The following is a 12,539-nucleotide window of genomic DNA, read 5'->3' as shown; positions in this document are numbered from 1 at the left end:
GCAGACGCTGCCACGTGTTTCTGTTAAAATCACTCTAGTCTCTGTTGTTTCCTTCTGTGACCTACCTGGAAGCAGAACAAGTATCTGCTCGGGATGGGGTGGAGGAAAGGAGGTCACTTCTTGTGCACTCTGTTCCAGTGGAGAAATTCTGTCTCTCTGCCCTGCATGATGAAACACTGCCAATGTTCTGTTGTGAGCTCCTGAAAGCTTTGCCCAAACTGTACTAACAGGAGTGTTCGTAGGCTTATGACTGGGGAAGAGCCTGTGTGGTTCACCGGAAGAATGTAGCTCCACAAAGGTTGTAGCAAACCATAGAAGTTAGGTCTTTCCTTGTCTCTACTAGGTCCTTTACTATATCCTTCCTTTGCTATATCCCTCCATCTTTGTGGGATTGTTCCCTACAATTGATTGTCCAGTGCTTTACCCACTCGAGTTTTAAACATCCCAAGCAACGGTGTGTCCACGACTTCCCTGAGGGAACCCTGAGTAATTCTGCTCCTAGTTGCTGTTTGCATCTTTGGATAGTGAGAGACAGTTATGAGGCTAGTTAACTGCTGGTGTAAACACACCTCTCTCTGCTAGAATGGCATCTAATGATCTGAATCTGCCCTGAAGGCGGCTGCTTGAGACAGGTACATGTTGTTTTTTAAACTGATCATACCTGGCAGTTAGCTTGTAATATTCAAAGCAATTTACACATGTATTAATCCAAACAGCACCCTGGTGAGGTTCATGAATAAGTTTTTATTCATAATGATTTACAGATGGCAAAACTGAGACACCAAAAGGTTAAGAGACTTAAAACCACAGAGGGCTTAAGCGGCAGAGCCAAAATTTTAATGTTCAGCAGTTCCTGGCTCCCAGTCCTGTGCTCAGACCAAGTTTTCCATCCCTTTTCGGCTGAAATATTGTAAAGAATAATATAGTTGCTTCTTGCTGTAGAATTTAGCAGGAGAGTTTCCCTCTCTTCCCCTATAGTCTACAATTGGGGAGGGTAACGGTTAATAGAGAATATAAACGTGGGTGGTACTAAAGACTCACGGTAGAAGAGTGAGATCTGCATTTTCCTACATCTTATGGTATCGTGGCCGTGGCTCAGAGAAGGAAACTTTCTACTATGTTGCTTGTTGGTGACGGAATGGGGATGCACACGACACACACACGGTTGGGTTGCCTCATATCAATCAAGTCATGAAGGCCACTTTGGAGTTTAGAATTGAAAAACCAAAGATCTGTCTGCTCTGTATGTTCAAAGTTTTCATGGCACTTTTTATAAGAGTAGGGTCATGCCTGCATTAAGCAGTGGGTGTTGTGCCTGCTGTTGGTATTCTCTACCACAGTGGTAGCTACATTTCAGTGATTATGTATATAGTTTGAAGTGCTGTCTAATCATGTATTTAGATTGATACTCCCTCCTTGACTCACCCTGTTGCATGTAGGTATTGTAATCCACGTGGGATATAAACTTACCTGCTCTTCTGTTAGCCGTACAGTCGCTTGAGAGGGTGTTTGGAATGTGTTCAATCTTAAATGTGAATTTTACAGCTTGGAGAAATGTAGTGCTTTAAGAGGGCATTGTTAGGTAAAATTCGATATAAAATTGAAGACCAATAGAAACATTTCTATGTTGTTTGGCTTTTTTCAGTTTCCAAGGCAGAAGTACTTTTTTTAAATTCACCTGTAGTGTTTGCCAGTGCAGGAGAATGCAGAGTGTGAAACTGAGTAGTCCCTTTTCTTTTTCCAGGCAGAGAGAAATGCAAAAAACAAACAATATCAGTAGTGAAAAGTAAATGTTCAGAGTTCCAGCATTAAGCTATTCTTAGTAATAGGTCAGGAAATCCATTTCTAAGTCCCTCTAAATTTTAACCTTTTCAGTTTCTCTAATGTGAAGACACCTTGATAGCTGGAAATATCTTTCTTTACTATTTTACTTCCCACTTTCTCTCCATTTCGTTCTGGCTAATGGTAGAAGTTGCTCTCTGTGCTATCTTGTCATTTCGGAACCTTAAAACCAAGTGTAGTGTGGAAATTCTGTCCCTGTGCTAGGAGGGTTTAGGACCCAGGGAGATGGGGGAGATGGAAGGAGCATAACCAGATGAAAGCAATGTCTCACTTGGGTATCAGAATTTCCTCATTATGCGAACCCACAGAGATCATAGAGGAGAGAAGATAGCAATTGCCTGATCAGCAAACACAAGGCAGCAGACCACCGCGTATGGTAACAGACCCCTACGAAAGTAATAACGAGGCCTCTCCTGTTCGTGAACTAGGTGAGTCAGACAGAGTAATTAACTTGTACCTCTGTATGAATTATTGCTGCTTAGTTATACAGTAGCTGTAAGTGTTGATATTACAACTGGCTTGACGTAATGGGACGATTGCTCCACTGAAAAACCCACAGGGAAATGTTGCTGTCTGCATCTCTCAGTGCAAGTGTTGCCTATTGGACACTCAGGCCCCAATGTACCTGCTGATACCCACATATTAGATGACAGACTCAACATGGGTGAAGAAGAAAAATGAAATGCAGGGTGTAGAAATGCAGTGGGACCAATTCCATTCCTGTTGATAATTGTTCCTCTCTGCTCAGTGGCCTTGAAATGGAGCTGGAAATGGAGAGCCTTAAAACTGAGGTGGTAGAAAAGTTGGTGATATAAGTGGGTTTACACCCACTGTATTTATACATCCTGCATGGCTGTGTATCTGGGAGTTCCCAGAAGCAGGGAAGGGTTATGTTTTGGAGCATGCCTCTAGTTAACAAAGACATCATGTGGGGGTAAAGGACAGTAGTTATTTCTGAAATGTGAGTTAAATGCATGGCAAGCTTATGTGGCTCTGAAAGTCTCATGGAGCAGAGCTGATCTGTCTGCAGGACTCCCCAACTCCCAATTGTAAGTCACTGCTTGAATCAGAAGCAGCAAATTCCTTCTGTTCCTCCACCTCTTTCCCACAACCTCGCTTTGCCACATACCTCCAAGTTAGATATTTGTCGACAAATGACTCAGGCTAACCTTCTGCTGACACCAATGTGTGAAATAGCCGCACTCCTGGAACACCCAGGAGCCAAAGCCTCATTCCCGCTTCCCTGATTCATTTTCATTTAGGAGGGATCTCCAAAGCAGAGCTGGTCTGGGTATGTTTAGCAGTTAACTATTGTAGAGAGCTTTCAGCCTTGAAATGCTCCATTGACCTGAAGTGAGAGCCTGGAATCCAGCTGGGATTTTTAATCCATTCTCCAGGAAGTGATTAAATATAGTGAGGGGTTTTCTTTTTTTTTTAATTATATTTGTTGGATGACATCTCACTGAGGCACAGTGTGTGTTCTCTCTCTCCCCCTTTCCTAAGGGGCATAGTAAAGTTTGACCCACCCTGAAATGGTGACTAGTATTTCTTACTATTCATGAAGATATCTTTTTATTCCAGTCACTTTATTACCTGTAGCTCTGGGTCTGTGACCGTAGGGGAAGAGGCAGGGAGTGGAGGGTGAAGTGAGTACAGCGGCACAGGATCACACTGACTAGAGGGGGCAAAGCCCTGTTGATTCGTGGAGCTCATGAGCCCAGGTAAGGACAGGATCTAGTTCCCTGGATGGGACTCTTAAGCATTCTAAGCACTGCATTTTATGGCACTATATTGTTTTGTTGGGTGTTTGGTTGTGGGCCCCTCCCTCTCTCCCACTTGGTTTTCCAGTAGGATCTGGGAAGGATTTGAATCACAGGCTCATACGCATATTTTGAAGAGCTCTGAGAGCAGAGGTAGGGGAATCTGTAGAAGGAGGGGCTGTAATGATCAGTCACAATACGCCCATGGCTGCTTATGGTGTGGATGAGGGTCTCTGTTCAAGTTTGAGGTTTGCCCTATAATTAGTCTTAGTAGAGGGTTTGCCCAACTTCTGGGGAACAGCAATCGGTCGGCTGCTTGATTTGGAGGAAGCATAGTCTTGGTATCCGAGATCAACTTCCCTAAGGGAGGAGCAAGAAGGCGGTAAGTTGAGAGGGTCATTTACAGCCAGGATGCCCTATTCCAAAATTTCTTATACCTGCTCCAAACCCCCTTATCAGCACTTACATCGGTAAGAACTCGGAGGGTTTCAGTCTTCAGCAAAAGGCAAACAACACTTAGTTGTCAAAAAGGTTTATTTACAATGAAGCTCTATAAATAATACACAGCTTTTCAAGATCCTGGCCCACACGTGTTTGCAGATCTTATTGCCCTTGTTTGGGTCTCCTGTGTGCAAGTGATAAGATCCAGCCAGCCAGCATGCTATGCTGGGACATGCGCTCTACAAGACAGCCCTCATTTGCTCCACCATCCTGAGAGGCAGACAGGTTGCATCTTTCTTCTTCGCTTTCCAAACTATGGGGGTAAAGCTAATTCTCTCCTTGGGGATATGCCCTGGTGCTGTGGAGCACAGATTACCACCCGTATCATCCTCTGCTTGCTCTATAAGAGTCCGTCTTCCATATTATCCCACAGCCTTTAAACAATGATGGAGGTTCTGAGACGTGTTCTCAGCTTGTAGGACTATGCAATCAGCTACGTGCTGTGAGAGCAGAGAGGTTCGCACCATTGTTCAGTGCCCCTTTGCTTGCCCTCTGCCGGCGTCTTTCCAGTTATCTTTGAAGATGAACGAGGGCAGCTTCTCAGCATCAGTAAGTCTGAGTGACTGTTGCCCAAGTGGATGCCAGACGGGGAATAGCAGAGTCATACTGACCATCACTTGAGGGCACCTCTGCCAGGGCATTGTCATAGACTGGGGATGTGGAGGGGGCTGGGATAGCAGAGGCCAAGCTGCTGTAAGAGACCGAAGAGCCTCTCGGGAACTGGGGGTTGGAGCTGGACTGAGTAGCAGGACTGATAGAGTTGCTGGTGAGGGACCACAGGCTGGAATATTGACTGTAAAGTGAAAAGAGAGTTACCATCATGGCTTATCTCTCTCACTCCCAGGAGTGCAGCTGGTCTTTCCTCTCCTTGGCGGCCTTATTCTGATACACTTCTCCGTGCTCAAAGTCACTCAGCTTTGAGGAAATGGGATGGGACTAGAAGGCTTGTGAGTGCACTTACAGCCCATCTGTAATTGCATCACAGTCTTGTCAGGAGACTGGTTAAAATTTGCAACATGGGCAGAACATAGCTGTGTTGTCACTAGGTCATGTAACCCCTCTGGAGACATGCCTAAGGCTGATGGCACAGATATAACATGGGTAGGGTCCATCCACACTACACATTTTAACTAGGCCCTTGATGAGATAGTTCTTGTAGAGGAGACAAGCCCCTTCAGGGTGGGGGGTGCCCCTCCTGCAAAACTCCCTCCTCACATCTTTGGCAGTGGAGAGCAGGGAGCTCATCTCCTGCCTTTGTCCTTCCCTACAAGGCAAATTCTAGGTGGGGAGAAAAAAATTGTACCTCCCTAGGAACAGGCTGAGAGCTTAGCTTGCAACTTACCTGCTTTCTTGATTCTCCGTTCACCTGGTGCTCACTCCCCTAAATGCTGCGCAAACCTACCCCTGCAGACACAGCCCTGCTTGATTCAGCACCCCCAATTTCTGCATTGCTACCCCCTCTACCTGCACCACTCCATGCTACTCAAGCCGTGAGCCCTCTTCCACCTATAAGTAAACCTCGTCCGATCTCTCCTGAGTACCCGCCTCCCTCGGTCACTGCCGTCCCCCAGGCACTGCCCAAGCTCCTCGGCTCTGAGCTGTCAGGCTCATTCTAACCCTAAACGTATAGAGAGGACAATCTGCTGAGTGTCCTGATACATGTAACGCTCAGCTAAGGACTAAACTAAGACCCCATGTGGTTAAAATCGGGCTGCGAAACCAGCTCCTAGACCAGCTACCACTGGATATTAACCCCACTTAGCTCCCTTCATTCTTTAGTCTAGGGATAAAAGCGCTCTCTCTCATTGAAGAAAGTATCCGCGTCTGTGCCGTACCTTGAGGGGGAGGCAGTGCTGGGTAGAACCCCCATAGAGCTGGAGAGACTCAGGCCAGGCCAGCTGTCAGGGGCAGGCACCAGGGAGAGGCCAGTGGAGTTATCTACATAATTAGCTAAAGCAAAAATAGATTATTTGGATGTAGAGCAAACGGTGAGACACAATAATAGTCGCAACTTACATTTATAAAGAGGAAGGATAGCCTAGTGGCTAGAGCACTAGCCTGGGACTCAGAAGACCTGGGTTAAATTCCTTGCTCTGCCACAGACTTCCCGTGTGACCTTTGGCAAGTCACTTAGCCTCTGTGTACCTCAGTTCCCCATCTGTGAACTGGGGCTAATTGCACTTCCCGAGTTGGGAGGATAAATACACTAAATATTGTGGGGTGCTCATCTGCTACAGTAATAGACGCTAGATAAGTACCATAGACAGAGATTAAAAGAGAGAGTTTTGTCTAAGCCCTTTACAAATTCTATATAGAAAGACTCCCCCCAGTACTGAACTCCAGCCTGGGTGATTCTGTTTGGCATAGTTGTGTGCCTGCACTGGACAGGACTCCATGGAGCAGGCCTGGGTGCTCACTCTCACCAGTGGCGATGGGCCTTTCTCCCCTGAGGGTATCCAAGAGCGAAGGCAGTGGTGGTGATGCCTCTGCTGGGCAATGAGGGTCTGATTTCCAGCGGGTGCTCAGCACCCACAACTCCAGCTGAAGTCAGTCAGAGCTGTTGGGGCTCCGCACCTCTGAAAAGCCGACCCTAAGGGAACCATTTAATAATATGCTCCATCTGTTTAGAGGACACTTCTCCCTCCCCCTGCCCCGCTCTCTGCATTGAGTCGCTGCAGCGAACTTTACAGGCAGCCCAAGTCCTGGGCCAGTCCAGAGTCGGGAAGATGAATGTGGCTGGAGTGTCCTTACTTGGTGAGGCGTTGATCTGGCTGTATGGGCTCGGATAAGGTGAGGCCCTTTGGTTCCGCAGGCCAGAGTGTGTCTCGCAGTATGAGCTGTGGCCAGATGAGAGGCCAGGACTGCCTGAGAACGAAGACTGGGCAGGAGAGGAACAGAAAGAGCTGGTGCCTGGCAGAAACCAACCCCCAACTGCAAAAGAAAAATAGTTAAAGGTAACTCAGGGCTCCTTAGGCAGCTACCCTGTCAGAGATCTGTCCAATGGCATGGCACAGAGCTGGACTGGAAACAAGCAATGTCAGAAATACAAAACCATGGAACCAAGGGGAGCATTTTCAGAAGTTCCTAAGTCATGTAGTAGCCTGCGTCTAATTGGTTTTCAATTGGACTTGGGAGCCAAGGTCACTTCGCTGCTTTTGAAAATGCTACCCAGAGTCTCCAAAATGTCCGGGAAAGGAACAACGCTGGCATTATTTTAAATGGTAGGTCTCTAACTTTTGGGCTTGTTGCGAGAGACAGACCCCAAATCAGATACCTGTTATAGGCCAGCATTGGGTAGCTGAGCCTGAGAGAATTTCACATCTCAACAAAGCGAGGTCCTATTGGCTTCATTTGCAGATCATACAAACCATGGACTCTGCATCCCGGCCTGAACCTGTTTCCAGTACAGCAGTGAGGGGCTAAGGAACCCGAGAAAGTGTTGTAAACGCTGGTAGGGTCTGGTCCTGTGAGTGTCCTGAGCACCCACTGACTCCAGGGAGAGTTGGGGCACTCAGGCCCGGCTCCTCAAAGGTTTTTAGACTCCTAACATCTATTGAAACGAGTTAGGAATCTAAATACTGGGGGGGGGGGATCTAGGCCTCAGTGCTCTTCAGGATTGGGCCTTTCGTGTGTTCATGTCCTAGTATCCCAGAGATCAGTCAGAAAAGAGGAAGTCTCACGCTGTGAATAGCCAGCCTGATGAGCTTCATTGCTGGGGTTGAGAATGTCTTTGGACTCGCACCTACATGGAGAATACAGAGAGGGAATAAAGTCTCCAGTTAATAACCAACGTCCGGCATTCATTAAATACAGTTCATTTACAGGGTCCCTTTACAGTAGTGCCACAACACCCAGGTGCCATCCTGACTCTCAGCTGCTTTAGGGGGAGGGGGCTGGGTGGTTAGAGCGGGGAAGTGAGGTGGGACCTCTGGGCTCTGCCACTGAGGTACTGGTGTGGTCTTGAGTGAGTTTTTTTCCTGTGCTTCAGTTTTCCCATCTGTACAATGGGGACAGTTGCTCACAAGGGCATCGTGAAGCTTAAGTCATTCCCATTTATGAAAGGAGCCCAAGAGGGGCAAAGCACTGCTAATGATTCAGGCAAGCTGGCCTCGGTCTCCCTCAGCCAGCACTCACCTCTCCTTGGCATCCAGGAAGGCTTTTGCAAAGGGATTGTGTTTAATTTTCAAGGCAGTGATCTGAAATGACAGAAGACGGCTGCAGTTCGGCTTTCTTAAATAGAAACCTTCAGCCACTCCTGACCCTTCTTCATATCTCCAACACCCCTCCAAATCCTACACTGGTATCAAATTGCAATTAACTCCACTGACGTTAAGCAAATTACAATGGCTCTACATTTGTGTAACAGAGTAGAATTTGACCCTTTTGCTGTTGTTTCAAGGTGCTTCTCATGAATGCCTAAAATCCACTTCCCTTCGCTCCTTGGAAGCATGAAATGGGAATCTTTCTAACTTTCCTCCCTCTTATTTACATGTTCGTTTATAGGGTTGCTCATGAATGGTGCATGCCTGCTAGTGGTTTTTATTTTTTAATAAGCACTTGTCTAACGGCTTTTCATATTGAAGCTGCTAACAAAATACTCTCCCCCCCCCCCCCCCCCCCCGGAGATTCAGAGCTGTCCTGGTTTTACAAGTGGGGATGCTGAAACACACAGAGGAGTCAACTTGCCAAGTGAACCAGTGTCAGAGCCAGGATTAGAATGCTCAGATTTGTTGCCACATGCTCTATCCATTAGACAACACGGCCTCACTGGCCATTTTACACTAAAAACAGAAGAGAAGCAGCATTTTTTTCCCCAGGGAAGGCAGAGCAGGGCATCACATTAAGAACCAAATTCCACCCAGCCTTACATCCCAGGGAATACTACTGAAATAATGGGGTTGTAAATCAGGGCTGGATTTGGCTCTAATTCTTATGTGGACTTCAGCTGTGACTGCACAAGGTGTGAACTTTCCACACCTTTCCCGAGGTGCAGAGCTGGTTTTCAGTAGCAGAGACCTAAAATGCCTTCGTTTCCAGCAGCGTCCAGGCCTAGGTTTAGCATTTCACTTCCCCCGAGCTCCCAGGTCTAAGGGATTGTTCTCTGTGTCACGTGCTTGTCCCTGTTGCCATGGACGTCAGTGAGACTGCTCCCATTGGCTTGGGGAGCAGCGCGTGAGCGTAAGAGACAAACAGATGTTTGATTTCTCCCAGGCCCTGCCCTGTGAACCAGGTCTCTGTGGTTGGGGGAGAGGAATGAAGGGCTGGGGGAGTCGCTTTATGATCTACACACCATAAAGGAAAGTGGATTCCAAGTGACGTGCAGTGTATTGGATCTGCCCAAGGGAGGAGGGCATGCCCTTGGAGACAGGTGATGGTGGGAACAGAACGTGGACACTGAAAGGAAACAGTGTATTGTGCTGGAAAGTATTGGAAGGGTTCCAGTTGGATACGTTCTTCACTTTGTCTTGAAATGTTGTGCTGTTAAACAGCTGCCTGGTTCCATCTCAGAGGTGACCACAGCACGGTTGCAGGGGAAGTGGTCCACGTGCCTCTGATCTATAGGGCTGTGCCTTTCATGATAAAAACCCCAAGCGCACTCTTATCTGCAGGACATAGTTATCCGACTTACCTCCTCGTTCTGATAGGCAGTGACGGCAATAAACTGGGTCTCCGGGAAAGCAAAGCTGCTGATCGCTTTCTGAGGCCCCCCGACCTTCACGATGTGGACCCGGGGCTCGTACTTGTGGAGGGAGTTCAGCATGATCTGAGGGACAGAACAAACACGCTAAACAGTGGCCTTCAGGCTCAGCTTCATCAGCGGAGGACCTGATCTTTCAGGGTGCCAGAAAAGCAGTCAGTATGCAGGCCGGAGCCATGCACCCCGTGCCTGCAGTATCTCCTCCACTCTGTCCTGCAGGTGCCTGGATAATGGGATACGATAGGGCCATGATCACCTTGGTGTAACCACATGGCTATTCTCTAAGCTAGGCTCCTGCACTGCACTCAGTGAGTTACTGGAGCATGTATTTGCTGAGGGCAAACTAGTGGCATCTTTGGGCCACTAACTGAAAGTCCAGCTTGTCCACTGGAAGCTCTGGAGAATGACTGCACAAGCCAGTGCTGCTGCTCCAGCGTTACCAATACTTTCCATGGCATAAGGGAAATAGAAACTTCACTTGCTGTCTTGGGCAGGTATCCTAGAGCTCTCCCGATGGCGGTAAGATCAGCTATCCCCCTTGCCCTCCCCCTCCCTGTGAGCCCCTTCCAGAGTTACCTGCCCCCCTCCATTCATCTTGTTGGAGAGCTTGACTTTGCTGAAGGTGACGGTGGCTTTCATCCAGTGAGCCCCAAAATTGGGGGATTTGGGATGGATGTAGACGCAGCTCGGGCTCTGGGGCTCAGGCTTGCCACCAGGAATCCACTCCCCGTTGACATACTTCCAGCGGTTCCCATCTGCAGCCACAAAGTCCAGGAGGAGAGAGTACATGGAATTGGGGTCCAGGCCCGAGATGCCGACCTTCAGCACTGGGAACATTCTCCTACGCAGGGGATAGGAGGAGGAGACGGTTAGTTGTTTGCTTCTCCTTTATTGGCTGCTTCGCTCCTCTCAGCTGTCATTGCAAACTCACTTCTGCCGCAGGTTTAATTACAGCGCTGGTCTCTCTCCCGCCACCTTAACAAGTGTAGTTCTTAACCCTTCACCTGTATCACAGACCTTCTCCCCGCAGTGGCACTGGCATGCCGTAGGCATCCCTACTGTCCTGCTCCCTGGAATGCGTCTGCTGCTCACCTTCCTATGCATGGAGCACAGCCTGCTCCTTGTGACCCTGAGCAGTGCCCAAGCTTCTCGGGGTGTCGGTGTGAATGAGAGGCAGGGGGAAGTAGCTGGAGTCTTTGAACCTGTCTCCCCAGTAACTTGCGTGCCACGTCAGTGTTCCAACAGGCCTGCCTGGCCGTGCTAGAACGTGATTGGGTGTTGCCTATGCAGACAGGGCTACAGCACAGTACCATAACTTGGGGGTGACAAAGGTTAGGCCCAGCTCCCCAGGAAAGAGTAAACCTTGTCTCGACCCCTGGCAGAGTGAACCTTGCTGTGTTGCTAGGGCCAGAGTCTGGGTGAATTGGTACAAATGGCCTGGAAAGGCCGGGGATGCCAGAAGTAACAGCCGTTACCAGGTAGGTTTAAGTAAGGGCAGCACCTTCTTTTTCATTTTAATATAAATGGATCTGTTTGCTGTCAGTTTTCTTTCTTTTCAAACAGAACAGACCAGTCTGTCCCATTCCCGTAACAGGGAGGGGAAACTAATGACCCTTTTAAATTCACCTCCCATCAGATCAAAGTGATCAGACTGTTCTTGTTTCCCTCGATCAGTCTTGGGGGGGGGGGGGAACACCCCAGTTTGTAAATTTGGAGTCTTCACCGCCCAACTACATAACTGTCCAAGCAATGGAATCCATCAGAGCCATCTTCTCTGCAGCAGCTCTGTGTCTCCGTCTAGCCCAGGTGAAATTCAGCCTTGTGCCGAGGGCCAGCACAAAGACTTTGCTATTTACAGCCCAGGTAAAGCGTAAGTCCCTGATGGGGAATTTGTACAAATCAGACGAATGTAGCTATGCAGCTCCACTAAAGCCCTATGGATTTAAAATAAGGTGCTTCCTAGACCTTGGCCCCTACCCCCTAATGTGGGGGGAGAGAGACCTCCCCTCCCAGCCCCCCATGTCTGGTGATCCTGCCACAAGGAGCTTAGAGCCACAAAACAACCAGTGGTGGCTTCCTGGAGACAAAGCGTGAGCACCCTGCTGCAAAGAGCAGCATCAATGGGGGGCTAGGAGGAGAACAGGGTCCTGGTGGATCAGTGGTATCTGGGGCCTGGAGGCACTGGTGATGGGCATCTTAAAGATACTTAAGGGAGGGAGCTAGAGGGGTGGAAGGAGAGGGTACCTCCGGACAGCTCAGAGGAGGGGTAGAAAGAATTCTTTGCACTCACCGGCCAGTTTTGGTGACTATCATCTCGTTGGTGAGCTCCTTAAAGTTCATCCACAGCTCTTTCTCTTCCAGCACCACCCTGATCTCCCTCTCCGAGGCATCCTCTTTCTCCGGGCCCATTTCCAACTCGCTCTCCACTGCGCTGAAGACATGGTCCAGCCACTGGTGGCTGGGGACTGAGCTCATGGTGTCTGGCTTCCCCTCTGCCTCACTCTGGGAGTCCCACAGCAAAGCCCTGGAGCCCAGCACCTAGCATCAGGCCCAGACCTGCTTGTCATTGGGACTCACTGGGGAGGGGGTGGAGACCCTTCTGGGATTTTAAACCCCCCCCCCTCAGCAGGACACGTGGAGGCTGGGGGGAAGGATTCCTTTCTCATTGGCTAAAAAGAGCTAGCAGGTGCCCCCTCCCAGAGAGGTGAGGCGGTGATTGGCCAGCCTGGGGAGGGAGG

The 12,539-nt window shown here is 48.8% G+C and overlaps 1 protein-coding gene across 1 annotated transcript; it reads right to left on the bottom strand.

Annotated features, from left to right (window-relative positions):
* Positions 1 to 4,649: 4,649 nt before the first annotated feature.
* On the bottom strand, positions 4,650 to 12,276 carry LOC135893821 (T-box transcription factor T-A-like). Its single transcript, XM_065421767.1, has 8 exons — positions 12,092 to 12,276; positions 10,378 to 10,642; positions 9,733 to 9,867; positions 8,238 to 8,299; positions 7,784 to 7,845; positions 6,855 to 7,034; positions 5,939 to 6,053; positions 4,650 to 4,896 (listed from the first exon to the last, which is right to left on the bottom strand). The coding sequence occupies exons 1-8, from the start codon at positions 12,274 to 12,276 to the stop codon at positions 4,650 to 4,652; spliced, it is 1,251 nt and encodes a 416-aa protein (XP_065277839.1).
* Positions 12,277 to 12,539: the final 263 nt, after the last annotated feature.

This window comes from Emys orbicularis, chromosome 23 (genome assembly GCF_028017835.1).
Source record: "Emys orbicularis isolate rEmyOrb1 chromosome 23, rEmyOrb1.hap1, whole genome shotgun sequence".
In the NCBI taxonomy this organism is placed as follows: Eukaryota; Metazoa; Chordata; order Testudines; family Emydidae; genus Emys; species Emys orbicularis.
Note: the sequence above shows the minus strand (reverse complement) of the source record. Positions and strands in the feature narration are given on the sequence as shown.